General features: G+C 41.5%; 1 protein-coding gene across 4 annotated transcripts in view; it reads right to left on the reverse strand.

The window, feature by feature from the left end:
• Positions 1-27,073, reverse strand: part of GRAMD1A (GRAM domain containing 1A) — a 97,100-nt gene that overhangs the window by 54,485 nt on the left and 15,542 nt on the right. Inside the window, exon 1 of one of the 4 annotated variants that reach the window (XM_069741577.1) lies at positions 5,637-6,106. The exons of the other annotated variants lie outside the window; for them this stretch is intronic. Within the exon in view, the coding sequence (XP_069597678.1) occupies positions 5,637-5,644 (8 nt within the window). The 5' untranslated portion in view covers positions 5,645-6,106. Of the gene's footprint in view, positions 1-5,636; positions 6,107-27,073 lie in introns of those variants that run through there. 4 annotated transcript variants of the gene reach the window in all.

Below are 27,073 nucleotides of genomic sequence, written 5' to 3' on the forward strand. Positions count from 1 at the left end.
CCTATGTACAAGAATATAACTACTATAATACTGCCCCTATGTACAAGAATATAACTACTATAATACTGCCCCCTATGTATAAGAATATAACTACTATAATACTGCTCCTATGTACAAGAATATAACTACTATAATACTGCCCCTATGTACAAGAATATAACTACTATAATACTGCCCCCTATGTACAAGAATATAACTACTATAATACTGCCCCTATGTACAAGAATATAACTACTATAATACTGCCCCTATATACAAGAATATAACTACTATAATACTGCTTATATGTACAAGAATATAACTACTATAATACTGCCCCTATGTACAAGAATATAACTACTATAATACTGCTCCTATGTACAAGAATATAACTACTATAATACTGCCCACTATGTACAAGAATATAACTACTATAATACTGCTCCTATGTACAAGAATATATCTACTATAATACTGCCCCATGTACAAGAATATAACTACTATAATACTGCCCCTATGTACAAGAATATAACTACTATAATACTGCCCCTATGTACAAGAATATAACTGCTATAATACTGCCCCTATGTACAAGAATATAACTACTATAATACTGCCCCTATGTACAAGAATATAACTACTATAATACTGCCCCCTATGTACAAGAATATAACTACTATAATACTGCTCCTATGTACAAGAATATATCTACTATAATACTGCTCCTATGTACAAGAATATAACTACTATAATACTGCTCCTATGTACAAGAATATATCTACTATAATACTGCCCCCATGTACAAGAATATAACTACTATAATACTGCCCCTATGTACAAGAATATAACTACTATAATACTGCCCCTATGTACAAGAATATAACTGCTATAATACTGCCCCTATGTACAAGAATATAACTGCTATAATACTGCCCCTATGTACAAGAATATAACTACTATAATACTGCCCCCTATGTACAAGAATATAACTACTATAATACTGCTCCTATGTACAAGAATATATCTACTATAATACTGCTCCTATGTACAAGAATATAACTACTATAATACTGCTCCTATGTACAAGAATATATCTACTATAATACTGCCCCCATGTACAAGAATATAACTACTATAATACTGCCCCTATGTACAAGAATATAACTGCTATAATACTGCTCCTATGTACAAGAATATAACTACTATAATACTGCTCCTATGTACAAGAATATCAGTACTATAATACTGCTCCTATGTACAAGAATATAACTACTATAATACTGCCCCTATGTACAAGAATATAACTACTATAATACTGCTCCTATGTACAAGAATATAACTACTATAATACTGCTCCTATGTACAAGAATATAACTACTATAATAGTGCCCCTTATGTACAAGAATATAACTACTATAATACTGCTCCTATGTACAAGAATATAACTACTATAATACTGCCCCTATGTACTAGAATATAACTACTATAATACTGCCCCTATGTACAAGAATATAACTGCTATAATACTGCCCCTATGTACAAGAATATAACTACTATAATACTGCCCCTATGTACAAGAATATAACTACTATAATACTGCCCCCTATGTACAAGAATATAACTACTATAATACTGCTCCTATGTACAAGAATATATCTACTATAATACTGCTCCTATGTACAAGAATATAACTACTATAATACTGCTCCTATGTACAAGAATATATCTACTATAATACTGCCCCATGTACAAGAATATAACTACTATAATACTGCCCCTATGTACAAGAATATAACTGCTATAATACTGCTCCTATGTACAAGAATATAAATACTATAATACTGCTCCTATGTACAAGAATATAAGTACTATAATACTGCTCCTATGTACAAGAATATAACTACTATAATACTGCCCCTATGTACAAGAATATAACTACTATAATACTGCCCCCTATGTACAAGAATATAACTACTATAATACTGCCCCTATGTACAAGAATATAACTACTATAATACTGCTCCTATGTACAAGAATATAACTACTATAATACTGCTCCTATGTACAAGAATATAACTACTATAATACTGCTCCTATGTACAGGAATATAACTACTATAATACTGCTCCTATGTACAGGAATATAACTACTATAATACTGCTCCTATGTACAAGAATATAACTACTATAATCTGCTCCTATGTACAAGAATATAACTACTATAATACTGCCCCTATGTACAAGAATATAACTACTATAATACTGCTCCTATGTACAAGAATATAACTACTATAATACTGCTCCTATGTACAAGAATATAACTACTATAATACTGCTCCTATGTACAAGAATATAACTACTATAATACTGCTCCTATGTACAAGAATATAACTACTATAATACTGCCCCTTATGTACAAGAATATAACTACTATAATACTGCTCATATGTACAAGAATATAACTACTATAATACTGCTCCTATGTACAAGAATATAACTACTATAATACTGCCCCTATGTACTAGAATATAACTACTATAATACTGCCCCTATGTACAAGAATATCTACTATATAATTGTCTAAGTGTCACTTCCGTCTGTCTTTCTGTCACGGATATTCATTGGTCGCGGCCTCTGTCTGTCATGGAAATCCAAGTCGCTGATTGGTCGTGGCAAAACAGCCACGACCAATCAGCGATGGGCACAGTCCGGTGGCAAAATGGCCACTCTTTACTCCCCGCAGTCAGCGCTCACACAGGGTTAATGTCAGCATTAATGGACCGCGTTATGCCGCGGTGTAACGCACTCCGGTAACGCAGCTATTAACCCTGTGTGACCAACTTTTTACTATTGTTGATGCGTATGCAGCATCAATAGTAAAACGATCTAATGTTACAAATAATAATAATAATTTTAAAAAAGCGTTATTTTCACCTCTCCCACGTGGCGCTGTCCTCGGCAGTGCAAGCGGCAGGTTCCGGTGCCAAGGATGCTAAGCGAGAAGGACCTTCCATGACGTCACGGTCCTGTGCTCATACCAACCCTGGGACCGGAAGCTGCCGCGTGCACCGCACACAGGCGCCAGGACTACAAGGGGCCCTCGGAAGGTGAGTATATGTTTATTTTTTATTTTAAGTCTTTTTTAACCACGCATATAGTGCCCACATTGCTATATACTACGTGGGCTGTGTTACCTACTCCCGGGGCTCTGTTATATACTACATCTCTATGCTGTATACTATGTCAATGGGCGATATACAACGTGACTGTGCAACATACAATGTGACTGTCCAATATACTAAGTGCTCTGTGCTATATACTACGCAGCTGTGCAATATACTATGTGGCAGTGTCGGTTCTGTTATATACTATGTCGACTGTGCAATATACTACGTGGCTCTGTTATATACTACGTGGCAGTGAAATATACTACGATATACGACGTGGCTATGTTATATACTACGTAGCTCTGCTATATACTACGTCGGTTGTGTTACCTACTACGTAGCTCTGTTATATACTACGTCGGTTGTGTTATATACTACGTCACTGTGCGACATAGTATGTAGCCTGTGCTATATGCTACCTACATATTCTAGAATACCCGATATGTTAGAATCGGGCCACCATCTAGTAACTACTATAATACTGCTCTCTTTTGATAAGAATATAATAGAGAGGCCGGTGTTGCCCTTTATTTCTAGCACCCATCATTTATGTCCTACGCTGTAGGTTTAGTGCAGACCCCTGCAGGTCTGTTGGGTGGGTTACAGGGCAGGCGGTATTCTGCGGAGTGCACAGGTACTACATGTCTGACCTTGGCAGTGACCTCTGGAGATTAATGTGCTGTTTATCACAGTCTTGCAGAGTTTTTATTGACACGTGGGACATTTAGGAGAGCAGAATGTGGAGGTTGACACAGAAGATCACAGATTGCAGAGATGTCACTTCACACTGTAAATCCCGCTATTAGTTTTCATTTTATGTCCAATGAGGGCGATCTATTGTGTTCTCCATACCTGATCCTACACAGCTATCTATCATATTTGTCTAATACTCCACACTTTGCGGTTTTCAGGATCTCCACAAGCATTCATGAGTTATTTAATAAACAGCCCAACTCTATTTATGTTCAACATCAACAACAATCTGTTACAATGTATCACTGCATGCACGGCTGCAAAGCGCGTGTCCTGCACTGCTACATTGTTGCAATTTGTGTTTGTGTAAATAAGACAAGGCCACAATAGTTTCAGCTTTGAAAAGCTTCTATTTATGGGCAGCAAGCAGAGATCTTGAAAAGGATGAATAATTAAAATACAAAAAAAAATAAATAAGGCAAAACAATTCTGCTTTAGGTTCATCCGTCAGGACCGAGGAGCTTGCACTCTCATCCGTGCACAGATTCCATGATTAATTCCATAGAACGGCTTCTCCGCCATCTGCTGTAGGACGAAAACCAGCGTCTGGATGAAACCCGCGCACGCCGATGGAATGAAAACGCACGGAGGCGGCGCTGATCTTCTAAACCTGCGCCGCTGATACCTTTATGTATGTGCAAGACCCTCATCGTAACAGATGGCGGGACCCCCGACTTGTACAGGTGGGCGCCATAAGTGATGTCATAGCGACGGGATAATGTCGCACTCATGCTAATAAACAGAAAATGCATTGGGGTACGTGCACACGTTGAGTATTTGCAGCAGATTTTTCTAGAATGTTGGCAGAATTTTTTGTTTTTGAATAACGCACGCGATTCTGATGTGCCTTTTTTTTTTTTTCCAACGCTAAAAAAATGGACATTCTGCAGATCAAAAAAAAAATAATCAAAAAACTCTTTGGTTAAAAAAAAATCCGCACTTTGGTGCTTTAAAGTGCAGTTTTTTTTCCCCGCTTTTGAACAATGCAGCGTGTGACCAAGTCCTTATGCTCTGCCATCATTATAGATGCTGGAAAACTCAACATTTCTAACGCGAAAATGACTCCTTGGTGCTCGCTGGTTGCGCACGCGCGGGCTCTATCCATTCGTGATTGTGCGCGCTGTTGTCACGCACCAGAACTGAGCATCTAATCGTCAGATTTCCTTGATTTCCATCAGGCCATTGGCGCACTTGCTTGATTTTCGAAACCTGCGCAAGAACCGCCAACCTCTCTTGCAAGGTTCCTCATTTCTCCGGCGGCGGGACATGCCGTGGACTTGCCATAAATGGGTCCATTACTATAGGAAATTACCCTCTAGAGGAGGGATTTTTTTTTTTTTGGGAGAAGGCCTCCCCTGTAATGACAGGTGTGTGTGTATTTCCTTACTGGTGCCACGTTTCATCCCCAAACAATTGCAATATTGTATCCCAAAACACGGACCACGTGTGCAGACGCGCAGCCATTATTAACCCCCCCCGTCCCCCTGGCTACTCGACGCCATTCGCTCCTCGGATCAGGGTTGCCCATTCATCGGCGCTGTGGCTCGGCGAGGGTTAAACTTACGCATTCGCCTTCCTGTTCTATGTATCACTCATCCACCCGGCTTACTGAATCTGTTTGCGAAACATTAAGAGCCAAATTCTCCCCCCCGCCCGCCGCCTTCGCCGCCGTCCGCGTACAAGCCCCGGGCACATGATCGGCAACATACAAAAAATAAAAAGGGGCGCTCGGACTCACTCGATCATAGTGGGGGGCTCCACGTGTCCCTCGTTTCCTCGTCTCCTTCAGCCTGACGGATGTGTCATGGCCCTGTTCTGTTGAGGATGTTGCATTGCCTGTTATGTTGCCGCTTTGTTACTTTGTATCATGTTGAGGCCGGTTGCGTTTTTTTTTTTTTTTGGAGGGGGTCTTGGTTTCCGTCTGGATGGCGGTCACTGTGTGCCGTGCGCGGTCTCATTTACTTCCATGCTGTCTCCTTTGTGCGTACATTAGGGGGGGGAGTGTAATGTGGCTCCTACATCTGACGGGCCCTATGTATGATCCCCTCTTTGTGATCCCATCTCAGCCGGCCATGGTTCCTGGCCTTGTCCCCTTCTCTTCCTCTCTCTCTTTCTCTCTCTTCTCCGGCATCTAAGGATTCAGAAATGTGACACCGAGCCTGAGCCTCCCCCACTACCTCTGTGTCTCCTCTGCCCTCCCCTTTCTACAAGAGATGGGAAATGAGGCAAAAAGCATCACAGAATATGACACAGCCCCCGGGGCCGCAGCTACCGGGGGTCCTACGTAGTCCGTGGGGCGGAAAATAAAAAAAATTGATAAAAAAAAGAACCAAACGGAAAGAGGAAAGTGTCACATAGAGAACATCAGCTGCGAGGAACGTTGCTAGAAAAAATGGCAACATTGTATCTTCATAGTTCTAAGGTTGAAAGAAGACCAAGTTTTATGGTCGTAGAAGATCGACCATCTGTTTTATCATCTGGATTGTAATAGCATCCACCATATTGTATCATCTCGGTGAGGAGATACAAGAACAATCGTGTGGATTGACTTGAATGGGTGGTGAAAAAAAACGCAGGTATCAAGTTTTAGGCTATGTGCACACATTCAGGATTTCTTGCAGAAATTTCTTGAGGAAAACCGGACATTTTTTTTTTGCGTTTTTTCACTTTTTTTTTGCACTTGTTTGTGTTTTTTTTTTTCCGGAGGTTTCCCAATGCAATGATATAGTGGGAAATCCGCAAAATAAATCCGCAAAATTAATGAACGCGGAAAAAAAACGCATCATGTGCCCAAAAATTTGCGGAATGCATTCTAAATGATGGGATGCATAATGTATGCGTTTTTAGAGTGTTTTTATAGCTGCACACAGCCTTACTGCGTTTTTTTTTTTTGTGTGTGCCAAAACCTGATTCTAATTCTATAGAATAGGACTTACCGTATTTTTTTTTTCAACACTAAACTTTATCGGCATCCACAAGAGACAAAATCTTGGATGCCAAAACCCCTGCAAAAATGCATCAAAAAGCTGTGAAAAATGCAAGAAAAAAAAAAACAAAGAAAACATGATTGCAAAAAAGCCTAGTGTGAACGTAGCCTATGTAGTAGTAGTAGAATCATCATCATTATTAGTAGTAGTAGTAGAATCATCATCATTATTAGTAGTAGTAGAATAATCATTATTATTAGTAGTAGAATAATCATTATTATTAGTAGTAGAATCATCATCATCATTATTAGTAGTAGTAGAATCATCATCATTATTATTAGTAGTAGTAGTATCATCATCATTCTTATTAGTAGTAGAATAATCATTATTATTAGTAGTAGAATCATCATCATCATTATTAGTAGTAGTAGAATCATCATCATTATTAGTAGTAGTAGAATCATCATCATTATTATTATTAGTAGTAGTATCATCATCATTCTTATTAGTAGTAGAATAATCATTATTATTAGTAGTAGAATCATCATCATCATTATTAGTAGTAGTAGAATCATCATCATTATTATTAGTAGTAGTAGTATCATCATCATTCTTATTAGTAGTAGAATAATCATTATTATTAGTAGTAGAATCATCATCATCATTATTAGTAGTAGTAGAATCATCATCATTATTATTAGTAGTAGTAGTATCATCATCATTCTTATTAGTAGTAGAATCATCATTATTTTTAGTAGTAGTATCATCATCATCATTAGTAGTAGAATCATCATCATTAGTAGTAGTAGTAGTATCATCATCATTAGTAGTAGTAGTAGTATCATCAACATTATTAGTAGTAGAATCATCATCATTATTATTAGAAGAATCATCATCATTATTAGTAATAGTGGAATCATCATCATTATTAGTAGTAGTAGAATCATCATTATTAGTAGTAGTAGTATCATCATCATCATCATCATCATCATCATTATTAGTAGTAGTAGAATCATCATCATTATTATTAGTAGTAGTAGTAGAATCATCATCATTATTAGTAGTAATAGAATCATCATCATTATTAGTAGTAGTATTATCATCATCATCATTATAAGTACTAGTACAATCATCATCATTATTAGTAGTAGTAGAATCATCATTATTATTAGTAGTAGTATCATCATCATCATTATCATCATTATTAGTAGTAGTAGAATCATCATCATTATTAGTAGTAGTAGTAGTAGAATCATCATCATTATTAGTAGTAATAGAATCATCATCATTATTAGTAGTAGTATTATCATCATCATTATAAGTACTAGTACAATCATCATCATTATTAGTAGTAATAGAATCATCATCATTATTAGTAGTAGTATCATCATCATTAATAGTAGTAGTAGTAGAATCATCATCATTATTAGTAGTAGTATCATCATCATCATTATCATCATTATTAGTAGTAGTAGAATCATCATCATTAGTAGTAGTAGTAGTATCATCATCATTAGTAGTAGTAGTAGTATCATCAACATTATTAGTAGTAGAATCATCATCATTATTATTAGTAGAAGAATCATCATCATTATTAGTACTAGTACAATCATCATCATTATTAGTAGTAGTAGAATCATCATTATTATTAGTAGTAGTATCATCATCATCATTATCATCATTATTAGTAGTAGTAGAATCATCATCATTATTAGTAGTAGTAGTAGTAGAATCATCATCATTATTAGTAGTAATAGAATCATCATCATTATTAGTAGTAGTATTATCATCATCATCATTATAAGTACTAGTACAATCATCATCATTATTAGTAGTAATAGAATCATCATCATTATTAGTAGTAGTATCATCATCATTAATAGTAGTAGTAGTAGAATCATCATCATTATTAGTAGTAGTATCATCATCATCATCATTATTAGTAGTAGAATCATCATCATTATTAGTAGTGGAATCATTAGTAATGTTATCAGCCATTTAACCTTCAGTCAGTTGCACTAAAATACTTGCACTATTAGTCCCCAGTTTTCAGATAGAAAAATAACATATATTAATAATAAAAAGAGGCATATGAGCTAGGAAACTATCGAAACAGATGATTACTTACCTTCCATACCGGCAAAAATATAATAAAAACAAACGTGCTTGGGCGTCCAATTGACCCTATGTGACTGACTAAAGGTTAATATTAGTAGCAGAATCATCAGTAACTATTAAAGAAGATCTATCAATGCTTTTATCCTCTGAATACATTGCAGTCATCATATTATATAACACTGTGTACTTACAATTGCTCTTTTTACCTTTCTACCCAGATAATTCTCCTCTTTTCTCGGCTCCATGTACAAGCAGGAAGTCTCATCCCTGCATGAGTCATCCCCTTCTTCACCTCCTGTCCCAGCTTCTCCCTCCTCCCCTCACCAGTGACTTTTGCAGTGACTGATGACTCATACAGGGAAAATTGACCCCCTGTTTCTACATAGAGTTTAGAAGAATTCAGCTAGTCAGTGTTTAATCACAGAACTAATGGAAAAGAGAAGAATTATCTGGGTAGAAAGGAGAAATGAGCAATTGTAAGTGCACAGTGTCATACTTCTCCTACCATTATATACATTGTTGGTGATGCGCCCCCTAGTCTGAGAGGCGCCGTTTGCACAGCAATAATTATATTTGCACAGCATTTTGCTGCAGCAATCTCTGACTTAGCAACAAACTGGACTCTGTACTTACTGCAATCAACTTAAGGAGATAAAAGGTAAATTTGAGAGATTTTTAATTTTTAACATTTAGAGGGGCCCTGTCATCACTCTGTCTGAGGCCCCAGCAATGAGTATTGACATTTACTTATAGTATGGCGCCACCTGGTGTTCAGAGTGTATAGCAATGTGCACGTCCTCCTGATGGGCAGAGTGCTGGTGGTCGCACATGCTCAGTCACGTTAGGTCTCTGCACAGTGATCTCCTATTAAATACAAGGCAGCCAATGGAAACGTCAGCTGTCAGAGGGAAAAGAAGAATAATCCACCCCCGAGCCCACCTGCAGCAGATCAGCAGCACCAATAAGGGCACTACAATTGAAAATATGAAATGTATATATCAGCACAATATGCTACTTTCTTCACTTATGAACAATTTCTCTTCCCCCGTCTACTGAACCGATCACTCACTGAAGAAAAAGCTAAAAATCCTTTTTGGTCAAACTAAGGTGGACTGTCGGCTCACTGAGGGATCAGATTACAGCTTGAATTCTATGGAAATGGGAGGGCTAGGAGGAGAGTAAAAGTGAGAGAGGCAGACATGCACAAATGGTGTTGCTGCTTTCTACTAAGTGTTTTGTCACCAAAATGGAGTCACAGCTACACTGCTCAGTACTGGAGCTTTCTAGTGTCTAATCTCACCCCAGTGCTGTATTCACATTTACACAGCTGCATGCTGCAGCTTTCTAATGTTTAATCACACCCCATGCTGTATTCACAGCTAAGATGCTGAGTACTGCAGCTTTCTAGTTTATAATCTCAGCCCGGTGCTGGATTCTCAGCTACACTGCTCAGTACTGCAATTTTCTAGTGTATAATCTCACCCCAGTGCTGGATTCTCAGCTACACTGATCAGTACTGCAGCTTTCTAGTGTTTAATCTCATGCCAGTGCTGGATTCTCAGCTACACTGCTCAGTACTGCATATTTCTAGTGTTTAATCTCACACCAGTGCTGTATTTACATTTACACAGCTCCATACTCCAGCTTTCTAGTGTTTAATCTCACCCCAGTGCTGTATTCACATTTACACAGCTGCATGCTGCAGCTTTCTAGTGCAGTTGTTCTCAACTCCAGTCCTCGAGACCCATCAACAGGTCATGTTTTCAGGATTTCCTTAGTATTGCACAGGTGATAATTTCATCACCTGCTGAAGCATTAATTCCATCACCTATGCAGTAGTAAGGAAATCCTGAAAACATGACCTGTTGGTAGGTCTTGAGGACTGGAGTTGAGAAACACTGTTCTAGTGTTTAATATCACCCCAGTGCTGGATTCACAGCTACACTGCTTTTAGAGTATAATCTCACCCCAGTAGTGCATTCACAGCTACACTGCTCCATGCTGCTGGTTTCTAGAGTTTTATCTCACTTCAGTACTAGATTCATATCTTCATTGCTCAGTATTTCAAGACAATGTCTTCCATACTGTGGTTTTCTAGTGTTTTATCTCACTCACGTGCTGGATTCACAGCTACACTGCTGAGCATAGCTCAATAATGTCCTCCATGCTGCTTCTTCTGAATATGTGCTACATAGGAGACAGGAAAGGAGGAAGCAGTCATGTCTATGTGTAAGGTATGTTGGATATCATCTCAGTTGTCTCTGAGTATTTGTTTTCCGCATCAAAAGTTATATTAGAGAGAACTGAAAAACCACATAATCCAGTGAACAAGACGTGCTATGCCTTTGCCCCATGCTTTACACTGCAGCTTGACTCTTTCCAGATCGACTGAGCTCTATCAATCCATTAAAGCAAGGACGGAATGATTGATTATAATGATTGATTGATTATGATGATTGATTATAAATATTGATTTATAAATATTGATTATAAATATTATAAATATTTAGCGAGAACTCCAGGAAAGTGCTGACCGTAGAGTGATGGGGCTTCAATAATGGCGAGGGGCCTCCTGCTGGACTTTGTCATGTCCCCTCAGTAAGACTTCATTCCCCCATGCGATAAATAGGATTACCCATCATCATGGACATCCCATAGTGTATACAATGTAAAAATACAGCGCGTGCGTCACCATCTCCATGGTGTCTGAGATGCTGGAGAAGAAACGTTTCTTCCTTGGAATAATAAGTCTCATCATCCTGTTCTTATCTAACAACACAGAATGTAAACAATTGATACAATTTACAAAGAGAATTCCTGCAGGAGGAGCAAAGGCTACACCAGGTTCCTCCAGATAGGCTGCATGGCAATGCTCATCCTGAGCCTCCTGCTTCATGAATATAATACTAGAGATGGAGAAGAACAGAACCAGCGCTCGACTGGGATCCGTCACAACCTATTAAGCAGACTCCTGAGCCTTCGGGGTCCTGGAAAAGTGAGAACTTCTATGAAATGATGGACACATGTCTACTGTGACTCTATAGCGCCGCTCTGCTGGACACAGGTGAAATTACAAGCTAGGAATTGACTAAGAGGTGGAACTGGTTGTAGCACCTGTTACAACTCACCCTCTGCACTGCTCGACACCACAGTGATCATGAGATTGAAAGGGTTACAGGGCTGGGCAACCTGGCTGTTGAATGGGGCAGCGCTGCATTCTGGCGCCCAGGCTGGTGACCATGGACCACTGGGTGCCTCAACTAGTCAAGAAGCCCCCTTCCTTTACAGAGGTCATATACCACCAGTTATAAAATGAAGGGCTATTATAGCAATCTGCTATGACTTAATCTCAACCAATGCTGCATTCACAGCTACACTGCTTAGTACTGGCTGTATTATGTTCTCTATGCTCCTGCTTTATACTGTGTGTTGTCTTACCACTGCTAAGCACTTCTATATAATAAACCACTCTGCTGCAGTTTTCTCCTATATTTTCCTCACACCAGTGCTGGAATAACAGCTACACTGCTGAGTACTTCTGTAGAATAACCTTCTAGAATGCAGCTCTCATGTTTTCTCTTATGCCAGTACTGGATTCACAGCTACAACCCCTTGAATAGTTTCAGGTTGCCATCCCGGTAATCATTACCCCAAGTCTCATGAGTTCTCCTCAACAAAGTTTTCACAGCTACACTGCTTGGTACAGCTTTATAATGTTCTACATGCTCCTGCTATGCTATTTCTCTACAGTGCTGGATTCAAAGCTACACTAAGTACAGTTCTATAATAAACCACTATGCTACAGCTTTCTAGTGTTTACTCTACACCAGTGCTGGATTCACAGCTACAATGCCTTAAATAGATTTTTGTTGCCCTCTCAGTACATGACTCCAGTAGTTTTTCCCCCAAGTCTGATGACTTTTCATCAACTATTGGATGCACTGAAAATGTTCATCAAAGGGCAGATTCCCAATTTTGGCACGGTGGCAATGAATGAGGAGCATCTTCATCCCATACGATCTGTTATGTTGTAGGATTTATCTAGTTTTTTGTTTGGCTGTCTCTTGCCGATATTGGCGCTGATACCGTACACCCAGACGTCCGGCGGCCGGGTTACATGTACAGCAGTCCAGTCTATATTTAGTGAGCCGCCGCGCGCTCTATTGTGCCTGCTGGTGGTACCACAAACCATACGATCTCTGTGACCCCCTCTAGTACAGAGACACTGAGTGTGCTCTCCAGTTACCCTGCGAGAGGTTAGATATCAGGGTCCTGCAGAGTGCAGACGTCAAACTCCTCTCTCACAGTCCACTCCTATGTAATGAGCCCTTCACCCAGACGACGGCTGCGCAGACCCGCTCCTGGTGCGCCGGCAAGTGTTTATATACGGAGATGCCCGGGACAGCGAAGTATCCCAGCAGACCGCAGTCTAAGAAAGTATTCCCCCGGTACTGGGGCCAACCAGCAGGTGTACACACCTGCATCTGTACAGCCGGTATAACCTGGGCATCTGTATATAATTATATGTGTACAGCCGGTATAACCTGGGCATCTCCTGTGTATAATTATATATGTACAGCCGGTATAACCTGGGCATCCCCTGTATATAATTATATATGTACAGCTGGTATAACCTGGGCATCTCCTGTATATAATTATATATGTACAGCTGGTGTAACCTGGGCATCTGTATATAATTATATATGTACAGCCGGTATAACCTGGGCATCTCCTGTATATAATTATATATGTACAGCTGGTATAACCTGGGCATCTCCTGTATATAATTATATATGTACAGCTGGTATAACCTGGGCATCTCCTGTATATAATTATATATGTACAGCTGGTGTAACCTGGGCATCTGTATATAATTATATATGTACAGCCGGTATAACCTGGGCATCTCCTGTATATAATTATATATGTACAGCTGGTATAACCTGGGCATCTCCTGTATATAATTATATATGTACAGCTGGTATAACCTGGACATCTCCTGTGTATAATTATATATGTACAGCTGGTATAACCTGGGCATCTGTATATAATTATATGTGTACAGCTGGTATAACCTGGGCATCTCCTGTATATAATTATACATGTACAGCTGGTATAACCTGGGCATCTCCTGTATATAATTATATATGTACAGCTGGTATAACCTGGGCATCTCCTGTATATAATTATATATGTACAGCTGGTATAACCTGGGCATCTGTATATAATTATATATGTACAGCTGGTATAACCTGGGCATCTCCTGTATATAATTATATATGTACAGCTGGTGTAACCTGGGCATCTGTATATAATTATATATGTACAGCCGGTATAACCTGGGCATCTCCTGTATATAATTATATATGTACAGCTGGTATAACCTGGGCATCTCCTGTATATAATTATATATGTACAGCTGGTATAACCTGGACATCTCCTGTGTATAATTATATATGTACAGCTGGTATAACCTGGGCATCTGTATATAATTATATGTGTACAGCTGGTATAACCTGGGCATCTCCTGTATATAATTATACATGTACAGCCGGTATAACCTGGGCATCTCCTGTATATAATTATATATGTACAGCTGGTATAACCTGGGCATCTCCTGTATATAATTATATATGTACAGCTGGTGTAACCTGGGCATCTGTATATAATTATATATGTACAGCCGGTATAACCTGGGCATCTCCTGTATATAATTATATATGTACAGCTGGTATAACCTGGGCATCTCCTGTATATAATTATATATGTACAGCTGGTATAACCTGGGCATCTCCTGTATATAATTATATATGTACAGCTGGTATAACCTGGGCATCTCCTGTATATAATTATATATGTACAGCTGGTATAACCTGGGCATCTCCTGTATATAATTATATATGTACAGCTGGTATAACCTGGGCATCTCCTGTATATAATTATATATGTACAGCCGGTATAACCTGGGCATCTCCTGTATATAATTATATATGTACAGCTGGTATAACCTGGGCATCTCCTGTGTATAATTATATATGTACAGCCGGTATAACCTGGGCATCCCCTGTATATAATTATATATGTACAGCTGGTATAACCTGGGCATCTCCTGTATATAATTATATATGTACAGCTGGTGTAACCTGGGCATCTGTATATAATTATATATGTACAGCCGGTATAACCTGGGCATCTCCTGTATATAATTATATATGTACAGCTGGTGTAACCTGGGCATCTCCTGTATATAATTATATATGTACAGCCGGTGTAACCTGGGCATCTGTATATAATTATATATGTACAGCCGGTATAACCTGGGCATCTGTATATAATGATATATGTACAGCCGGTATAACCTGGGCATCTCCTGTATATAATGATATATGTACAGCCGGTATAACCTGGGCATCTCCTGTATATAATTATATATGTACAGCTGGTATAACCTGGGCATCTCCTGTATATAATTATATATGTACAGCCGGTGTAACCTGGGCATCTCCTGTATATAATAATATATGCACAGCCGGTATAACCTGGACATCTCCTGTATATAATGATATATGTACAGCCGGTATAACCTGGGCATCTCCTGTATATAATTATATATGTACAGCTGGTATAACCTGGGCATCTCCTGTCTATAATTATATATGTACAGCCGGTATAACCTGGGCATCTCCTGTATATAATTATATATGTACAGCTGGTATAACCTGGGCATCTCCTGTATATAATTATATATGTACAGCTGGTATAACCTGGGCATCTCCTGTATATAATTATATATGTACAGCTGGTATAACCTGGGCATCTCCTGTATATAGTTATATATGTACAGCCGGTATAACCTGGGCATCTGTATATAATGATATATGTACAGCCGGTATAACCTGGGCATCTCCTGTATATAATGATATATGTACAGCCGGTATAACCTGGGCATCTCCTGTATATAATTATATATGTACAGCTGGTATAACCTGGGCATCTCCTGTATATAATTATATATGTACAGCCGGTGTAACCTGGGCATCTCCTGTATATAATAATATATGCACAGCCGGTATAACCTGGACATCTCCTGTATATAATGATATATGTACAGCCGGTATAACCTGGGCATCTCCTGTATATAATTATATATGTACAGCTGGTATAACCTGGGCATCTCCTGTATATAATTATATATGTACAGCCGGTATAACCTGGGCATCTCCTGTATATAATTATATATGTACAGCTGGTATAACCTGGGCATCTCCTGTATATAATTATATATGTACAGCTGGTATAACCTGGGCATCTCCTGTATATAATTATATATGTACAGCCGGTATAACCTGGGCATCTCCTGTATATAATTATATATGTACAGCTGGTATAACCTGGGCATCTCCTGTATATAATTATATATGTACAGCTGGTATAACCTGGGCATCTCCTGTATATAATTATATATGTACAGCTGGTATAACCTGGGCATCTCCTGTATATAGTTATATATGTACAGCCGGTATAACCTGGGCATCTGTATATAATGATATATGTACAGCCGGTATAACCTGGGCATCTCCTGTATATAATGATATATGTACAGCCGGTATAACCTGGGCATCTCCTGTATATAATTATATATGTACAGCTGGTATAACCTGGGCATCTCCTGTATATAATTATATATGTACAGCCGGTGTAACCTGGGCATCTCCTGTATATAATAATATATGCACAGCCGGTATAACCTGGACATCTCCTGTATATAATGATATATGTACAGCCGGTATAACCTGGGCATCTCCTGTATATAATTATATATGTACAGCTGGTATAACCTGGGCATCTCCTGTATATAATTATATATGTACAGCCGGTATAACCTGGGCATCTCCTGTATATAATTATATATGTACAGCTGGTATAACCTGGGCATCTCCTGTATATAATTATATATGTACAGCTGGTATAACCTGGGCATCTCCTGTATATAATTATATATGTACAGCTGGTATAACCTGGGCATCTCCTGTATATAGTTATATATGTACAGCCGGTGTAACCTGGGCATCTCCTGTATATAATTATATATGTACAGCCGGTATAACCTTGACATCTCCTGTATATAATTATATATGTACAGCTGGTATAACCTGGGCATCTCCTGTATATAATAATATATGTACAGCCGGTATAACCTGGACATCTCCTGTATATAATGATATATGTACAGCTGGTATAACCTGGACATCTCCTGTATATAATTATATATGTACAGCTGGTATAACCTGGGCATCTCCTGTATATAATTATATATGTACAGCTGGTATAACCTGGACATCTCCTGTATATAATTATATATATACAGCCGGTATAACCTGGGCATCTCCTGTATATAATGATATATGTACAGCTGGTGTAACCTGGGCATCTCCTGTATATAATAATATATGTACAGCCGGTGTAACCTGGGCATCTCCTGTATATAATTATATATGTACAGCCGGTATAACCTGGGCATCTCCTGTATATAATGATATATGTACAGCTGGTATAACCTGGGCATCTCCTGTATATAATAATATATGTACAGCCGGTGTAACCTGGACATCTCCTGTATATAATTATATATGTACAGCCGGTATAACCTGGGCATCTCCTGTATATAATGATATATGTACAGCCGGTATAACCTGGGCATCCCCTGTATATAATTATATATGTACAGCTGGTATAACCTGGGCATCTCCTGTATATAATTATATATGTACAGCCGGTATAACCTGGGCATCTGTATATAATGATATATGTACAGCCGGTATAACCTGGGCATCTCCTGTATATAATTATATATGTACAGCCAGTATAACCTGGGCATCTGTATATAATGATATATGTACAGCCGGTATAACCTGGGCATCTCCTGTATATAATTATATATGTACAGCTGGTATAACCTGGGCATCTCCTGTATATAATTATATATGTACAGCCGGTATAACCTGGGCATCTCCTGTATATAATTATATATGTACAGCTGGTATAACCTGGGCATCTCCTGTATATAATTATATATGTACAGCTGGTATAACCTGGGCATCTCCTGTATATAATTATATATGTACAGCTGGTATAACCTGGGCATCTCCTGTATATAGTTATATATGTACAGCCGGTGTAACCTGGGCATCTCCTGTATATAATTATATATGTACAGCCGGTATAACCTTGACATCTCCTGTATATAATTATATATGTACAGCTGGTATAACCTGGGCATCTCCTGTATATAATAATATATGTACAGCCGGTATAACCTGGACATCTCCTGTATATAATGATATATGTACAGCTGGTATAACCTGGACATCTCCTGTATATAATTATATATGTACAGCTGGTATAACCTGGGCATCTCCTGTATATAATTATATATGTACAGCTGGTATAACCTGGACATCTCCTGTATATAATTATATATATACAGCCGGTATAACCTGGGCATCTCCTGTATATAATGATATATGTACAGCTGGTGTAACCTGGGCATCTCCTGTATATAATAATATATGTACAGCCGGTGTAACCTGGGCATCTCCTGTATATAATTATATATGTACAGCCGGTATAACCTGGGCATCTCCTGTATATAATGATATATGTACAGCTGGTATAACCTGGGCATCTCCTGTATATAATAATATATGTACAGCCGGTGTAACCTGGACATCTCCTGTATATAATTATATATGTACAGCTGGTATAACCTGGACATCTCCTGTATATAATTATATATGTACAGCTGGTATAACCTGGGCATCTCCTGTATATAATTATATATGTACAGCTGGTATAACCTGGACATCTCCTGTATATAATTATATATGTACAGCCGGTATAACCTGGGCATCTCCTGTATATAATGATATATGTACAGCCGGTATAACCTGGGCATCCCCTGTATATAATTATATATGTACAGCTGGTATAACCTGGGCATCTCCTGTATATAATTATATATGTACAGCCGGTATAACCTGGGCATCTGTATATAATGATATATGTACAGCCGGTATAACCTGGGCATCTCCTGTATATAATTATATATGTACAGCCGGTATAACCTGGGCATCTGTATATAATGATATATGTACAGCCGGTATAACCTGGGCATCTCCTGTATATAATTATATATGTACAGCCGGTATAACCTGGGCATCTGTATATAATTAGATACAGTTAGGGCCAGAAATATTTGGACAGTGACACAATTTTCGCGAGTTGGGCTCTGCATGCCACCACATTGGATTTGAAATGAAACCTCTACAACAGAATTCAAGTGCAGATTGTAACGTTTAATTTGAAGGGTTGAACAAAAATATCTGATAGAAAATGTAGGAATTGTACACATTTCTTTACAAACACTCCACATTTTAGGAGGTCAAAAGTAATTGGACAAATAAACATAACCCAAACAAAATATTTTTATTTTCAATATTTTGTTGCAAATCCTTTGGAGGCAATCACTGCCTTAAGTCTGGAACCCATGGACATCACCAAACGCTGGGTTTCCTCCTTCTTAATGCTTTGCCAGGCCTTTACAGCCGCAGCCTTCAGGTCTTGCTTGTTTGTGGGTCTTTCCGTCTTAAGTCTGGATTTGAGCAAGTGAAATGCATGCTCAATTGGGTTTAGATCTGGAGATTGACTTGACCATTGCAGAATGTTCCACTTTTTGGCACTCATGAACTCCTGGGTAGCTTTGGCTGTATGCTTGGGGTCATTGTCCATCTGTACTATGAAGCGCCGTCCAATCAAGTTTGCAGCATTTGGCTGAATCTGGGCTGAAAGTATATCCCGGTCCACTTCAGAATTCATCCGGCTACTCTTGTCTGCTCTTATGTCATCAATAAACACAAGTGACCCAGTGCCATTGAAAGCCATGCATGCCCATGCCATCACGTTGCCTCCACCATGTTTCACAGAGGATGTGGTGTGCCTTGGATCATGTGCCGTTCCCTTTCTTCTCCCCATCATTCTGGTACAGGTTGATCTTTGTCTCATCTGTCCATAGAATACTTTTCCAGAACTGAGCTGGCTTCTTGAGGTGTCTTTCTGTCTATTTTTGGTATTGATGAATGGTTTGCATCTAGATGTGAACCCTTTGTATTTACTGTCATGGAGTCTTCTCTTTACTGTTGACTTAGAGACAGATACACCTACTTCACTGAGAGTGTTCTGGACTTCAGTTGATGTTGTGAACGGGTTCTTCTTCACCAAATTAAGTATGCGGCGATCATCCACCACTGTTGTCATCCGTGGACGCCCAGGCCTTTTTGAGTTCCCAAGCTCACCAGTCAATTCCTTTTTTCTCAGAATGTACCCAACTGTTGATTTTGCTACTCCAAGCATGTCTGCTATCTCTCTGATGGATTTTTTCTTTTTTTTCAGCCTCAGGATGTTCTGCTTCACCTCAATTGAGAGTTCCTTTGACCGCATGTTGTCTGCTCACAGCAACAGCTTCCAAATGCAAAACCACACACCTGGAATCCACCCCTGACCTTTTAACTACTTCATTGATTACAGGTTAATGAGGGAGACGCCTTCAGAGTTAATTGCAGCCCTTATAGTCCATTGTCCAATTACTTTTGGTCCCTTGAAAAAGAGGACGCTATGCATTACAGAGCTATGATTCCTAAACCCTTTCTCTGATTTGGATGTGGAAACTATCATATTGCAGCTGGGAGTGTGCACTTTCAGCCCATATTATATATATAATTGTATTTCTGAACATGTTTTTGTAAACAGCTAAAATAACAAAACTTGTGTCACTGTCCAAATATTTCTGGCCCTAACTGTATGTATAGCTGGTGTAACCTGGGCATCTCCTGTATATAATTATATATGTACAGCCGGTATAACCTGGGCATCTGTATATAATTATATATGTACAGCCGGTGTAACCTGGGCATCTCCTGTATATAATTATATATGTACAGCTGGTATAACCTGGGCATCTGTATATAATTATATATGTACAGCTGGTATAACCTGGCATCTCCTGTATATAATTATACATGTACAGCTGGTATAACCTGGCATCTCCTGTATATAATTATACATGTACAGCCGGTATAACCTGGGCATCTGTATATAATTATATATGTACAGCCGGTATAACCTAGGCATCTGTATATAATTATATATGTACAGCTGGTATAACCTGGCATCTCCTGTATATAATTATATATGTACAGCCGGTATAACCTGGGCATCTGTATATAATGATATACGTACAGCCGGTATAACCTGGGCATCTCCTGTATATAATTATATATGTACAGCTGGTATAACCTGGGCATCTCCTGTATATAATTATATATGTACAGCTGGTATAACCTGGGCATCTTCTGTATATAATGATATATGTACAGCTGGTATAACCTGGGCATCTGTATATAATTATATATGTACAGCTGGTATAACCTGGGCATCTCCTGTATATGATGATATAAGTACAGCTGGTATAACCTGGGCATCTCCTGTATATAATTATATATGTACAGCCGGTATAACCTGGGCATCTTCTGTATATAATTATATATGTACAGCTGGTATAACCTGGACATCTCCTGTATATAATTATATATGTACAGCTGGTATAACCTGGACATCTCCTGTATATAATTATATATGTACAGCTGGTATAACCTGGGCATCTCCTGTATATAATTATATATGTACAGCTGGTATAACCTGGGCATCTCCTGTATATAATTATATATGTACAGCCGGTATAACCTGGGCATCTTCTGTATATAATGATATATGTACAGCTGGTATAACCTGGGTATCTCCTGTATATAATTATATATGCACAGCTGGTATAACCTGGACATCTCCTGTATATAATTATATATGTACAGCTGGTATAACCTGGGCATCTCCTGTATATAATGATATATGTACAGCTGGTATAACCTGGGCATCTCCTGTATATAATTATATATGTACAGCTGCTATAACCTGGGCATCTCCTGTATATAATTATATATGTACAGCCGGTATAACCTGGGCATCTCCTGTATATAATAATATATGTACAGCTGGTATAACCTGGGCATCTCCTGTATATAATTATATATGTACAGCTGGTATAACCTGGGCATCTCCTGTATATAATTATATATGTACAGCCGGTATAACCTGGGCATCTTCTGTATATAATGATATATGTACAGCTGGTATAACCTGGGTATCTCCTGTATATAATTATATATGCACAGCTGGTATAACCTGGACATCTCCTGTATATAATTATATATGTACAGCTGGTATAACCTGGGCATCTCCTGTATATAATGATATATGTACAGCTGGTATAACCTGGGCATCTCCTGTATATAATGATATATGTACAGCTGCTATAACCTGGGCATCTCCTGTATATAATTATATATGTACAGCCGGTATAACCTGGGCATCTCCTGTATATAATAATATATGTACAGCTGGTATAACCTGGGCATCTCCTGTATATAATTATATATGTACAGCTGGTATAACCTGGGCATCTCCTGTATATAATTATATATGTACAGCCGGTATAACCTGGGCATCTCCTGTATATAATTATATATGTACAGCTGGTATAACCTGGGCATCTCCTGTATATAATTATATATGTACAGCTGGTATAACCTGGGCATCTCCTGTATATAATTATATATGTACAGCCGGTATAACCTGGGCATCTTCTGTATATAATGATATATGTACAGCTGGTATAACCTGGGCATCTGTATATAATTATATATGTACAGCTGATAGACACCGCCGCCAGTAAAGCTCTTATCTCAGCAGAGCGCCTGTGGTCGGCCCTACATAGATTACCGCCGCTGTGCCCCGTCCTCTGCGGTTATGGCGCTTATCTTCTACGGTGCACAAGGGTTTCCTATCAGACAAAGAAAACCGCAGGGTGACGGGCGAGATCTCGGGGCAGGAGAGCAGGTGACACCGGGAGGGAAGGGGGGGACGTTTAGGACCCTCTATGGCCACAGAGGACCCGGTGGTCTCCAACCTGAGGCTGTGCAGCCGGTGCAGTACTACTACCCCCAGCATGGTGGCTGTGCAGCCAATGCAGTACTACTACCCCCAGCATGATGGCTGCAGCAGCTGGTGCAGTACTACTACCCCCAGCATGATGGCTGCAGCAGCCGGTGCAGTACTACTACCCACAGCATGGTGGCTGCAGCAGCTGGTGCAGTACTACTACCCCCAGCATTGGCTGCAGCAGCTGGTACAGTACTACTACCCCCAGCATGATGGCTGCAGCAGCCGGTGCAGTACTACTACCCCCAGCATGATGGCTGCAGCAGCTGGTGCAGTACTACTACCCCCAGCATGATGGCTGCAGCAGCCGGTGCAGTACTACTACCCCCAGCATGATGGCTGCAGCAGCTGGTGCAGTACTACTACCCCCAGCATAGGCTGCAGCAGCTGGTACAGTACTACTACCCCCAGCATGATGGCTGCAGCAGCTGGTGCAGTACTACTACCCCCCAGCATAGACTGCAGCAGCTGGTGCAGTACTACTACCCCCAGCATTGGCTGCAGCAGCTGGTGCAGTACTACTACCCCCAGCATGATGGCTGCAGCAGCTGGTACAGTACTACTACCCCCAGCATGATGGCTGCAGCAGCTGGTGCAGTACTACTACCCCCAGCATGATGGCTGCAGCAACTGGTGCAGTACTACTACCCCCAGCATGATGGCTGCAGCAGCTGGTACAGTACTACTACCCCCAGCATGGAGGCTGTGCAGCTGGTGCAGTACTACTACCCCCAGCATGATGGCTGCAGCAGCTGGTACAGTACTACTACCCCCAGCATGATGGCTGCAGCAGCTGGTGCAGTACTACTACCCCCAGCATGATGGCTGCAGCAGCTGGTGCAGTACTACTACCCCCAGCATGATGGCTGCAGCAGCTGGTACAGTACTACTACCCCCAGCATGATGGCTGCAGCAGCTGGTGCAGTACTACTACCCCCAGCATGATGGCTGCAGCAGCTGGTACAGTACTACTACCCCCAGCATGATGGCTGCAGCAGCTGGTGCAGTACTACTACCCCCAGCATGATGGCTGCAGCAGCTGGTACAGTACTACTACCCCCAGCATGATGGCTGCAGCAGCTGGTGCAGTACTACTACCCCCAGCATGATGGCTGCAGCAACTGGTGCAGTACTACTACCCCCAGCATGATGGCTGCAGCAGCTGGTACAGTACTACTACCCCCAGCATGGAGGCTGTGCAGCTGGTGCAGTACTACTACCCCCAGCATGATGGCTGCAGCAGCTGGTACAGTACTACTACCCCCAGCATGATGGCTGCAGCAGCTGGTGCAGTACTACTACCCCCAGCATGATGGCTGCAGCAGCTGGTGCAGTACTACTACCCCCAGCATGATGGCTGCAGCAGCTGGTACAGTACTACTACCCCCAGCATGATGGCTGCAGCAGCTGGTGCAGTACTACTACCCCCAGCATGATGGCTGCAGCAGCTGGTACAGTACTACTACCCCCAGCATGATGGCTGCAGCAGCTGGTACAGTACTACTACCCCCAGCATGATGGCTGCAGCAGCTGGTACAGTACTACTACCCCCAGCATGATGGCTGCAGCAGCTGGTGCAGTACTACTACCCCCAGCATTGGCTGCAGCAGCTGGTACAGTACTACTACCCCCAGCATTGGCTGCAGCAGCTGGTGCAGTACTACTACCCCCAGCATTGGCTGCAGCAGCTGGTGCAGTACTACTACCCCCAGCATGGTGGCTGCAGCAGCTGGTACAGTACTACTACCCCCAGCATTGGCTGCAGCAGCTGGTGCAGTACTACTACCCCCAGCATGATGGCTGCAGCAGCTGGTACAGTACTACTACCCCCAGCATTGGCTGCAGCAGCTGGTGCAGTACTACTACCCCCAGCATAGACTGCAGCAGCTGGTACAGTACTACTATCCCCAGCATGATGGCTGCAGCAGCTGGTGCAGTACTACTACCCCCAGCATTGGCTGCAGCAGCTGGTGCAGTACTACTACCCCCAGCATAGACTGCAGCAGCTGGTACAGTACTACTATCCCCAGCATGATGGCTGCAGCAGCTGGTGCAGTACTACTACCCCCAGCATTGGCTGCAGCAGCTGGTGCAGTACTACTACCCCCAGCATAGACTGCAGCAGCTGGTGCAGTACTACTATCCCCAGCATGATGGCTGCAGCAGCTGGTGCAGTACTACTACCCCCAGCATGATGGCTGCAGCAGCTGGTGCAGTACTACTACCCCCAGCATTGGCTGCAGCAGCTGGTGCAGTACTACTACCCCCAGCATAGACTGCAGCAGCTGGTACAGTACTACTATCCCCAGCATGATGGCTGCAGCAGCTGGTGCAGTACTACTACCCCCAGCATTGGCTGCAGCAGCTGGTGCAGTACTACTACCCCCAGCATAGACTGCAGCAGCTGGTGCAGTACTACTATCCCCAGCATGATGGCTGCAGCAGCTGGTGCAGTACTACTACCCCCAGCATTGGCTGCAGCAGCTGGTGCAGTACTACTACCCCCAGCATGATGGCTGCAGCAGCTGGTACAGTACTACTACCCCCAGCATTGGCTGCAGCAGCTGGTGCAGTACTACTACCCCCAGCATAGACTGCAGCAGCTGGTACAGTACTACTATCCCCAGCATGATGGCTGCAGCAGCTGGTGCAGTACTACTACCCCCAGCATTGGCCGCAGCAGCTGGTACAGTACTACTATCCCCAGCATGATGGCTGCAGCAGCTGGTACAGTACTACTACCCCCAGCATTGGCTGCAGCAGCTGGTACAGTACTACTACCCCCAGCATTGGCTGCAGCAGCTGGTACAGTACTACTACCCCGAGCATGGTGGCTGCAGCAGCCGGTGCAGTACCACTACCCCCAGCATAGACTGCAGCAGCTGGTACAGTACTACTACCCCCAGCATTGACTGCAGCAGCTGGTGCAGTACTACTACCCCCAGCATTGACTGCAGCAGCTGGTACAGTACTACTACCCCCAGCATTGGCTGCAGCAGCTGGTACAGTACTACTACCCCCAGCATGGAGGCTGTGCAGCTGGTATAGTACTACTACCCCCAGCATGATGGCTGCAGCAGCTGGTACAGTACTACTACCCCCAGTATGATGGATGCAGCAGCTGGTGCAGTACTACTACCCCCAGCATTGGCTGCAGCAGCTGGTAAAGTACTACTACCCCCAGCATGGTGGCTGCAGCAGCTGGTACAGTACTACTACCCCCAGCATGGTGGCTGCAGCAGCTGGTGCAGTACTACTACCCCCAGCATGATGGCTGCAGCAGCTGGTGCAGTACTACTACCCCCAGCATGATGGCTGCAGCAGCTGGTACAGTACTACTACCCCCAGCATTGGCTGCAGCAGCTGGTGCAGTACTACTACCCCCAGCATGATGGCTGCAGCAGCTGGTACAGTACTACTACCCCCAGCATTGGCTGCAGCAGCTGGTACAGTAGTACTACCCCCAGCATTGGCTGCAGCAGCTGGTGCAGTACTACTACCCCCAGCATTGGCTGCAGCAGCTGGTGCAGTACTACTACCCCCAGCATGATGGCTGCAGCAGCCGGTGCAGTACTACTACCCCCAGCATGGTGGCTGCAGCAGCTGGTACAGTACTACTACCCCCAGCATGGTGGCTGCAGCAGCTGGTGCAGTACTACTACCCCCAGCATGGTGGCTGCAGCAGCTGGTACAGTACTACTACCCCCAGCATGGTGGCTGCAGCAGCTGGTGCAGTACTACTACCCCCAGCATGATGGCTGCAGCAGCTGGTGCAGTACTACTACCCCCAGCATTGGCCGCAGCAGCTGGTACAGTACTACTATCCCCAGCATGATGGCTGCAGCAGCTGGTACAGTACTACTACCCCCAGCATTGGCTGCAGCAGCTGGTACAGTACTACTACCCCCAGCATTGGCTGCAGCAGCTGGTACAGTACTACTACCCCGAGCATGGTGGCTGCAGCAGCCGGTGCAGTACTACTACCCCCAGCATAGACTGCAGCAGCTGGTACAGTACTACT

Source organism: Ranitomeya imitator, chromosome 10, assembly GCF_032444005.1.
Source record: "Ranitomeya imitator isolate aRanImi1 chromosome 10, aRanImi1.pri, whole genome shotgun sequence".
Classification (NCBI taxonomy): Eukaryota; Metazoa; Chordata; class Amphibia; order Anura; family Dendrobatidae; genus Ranitomeya; species Ranitomeya imitator.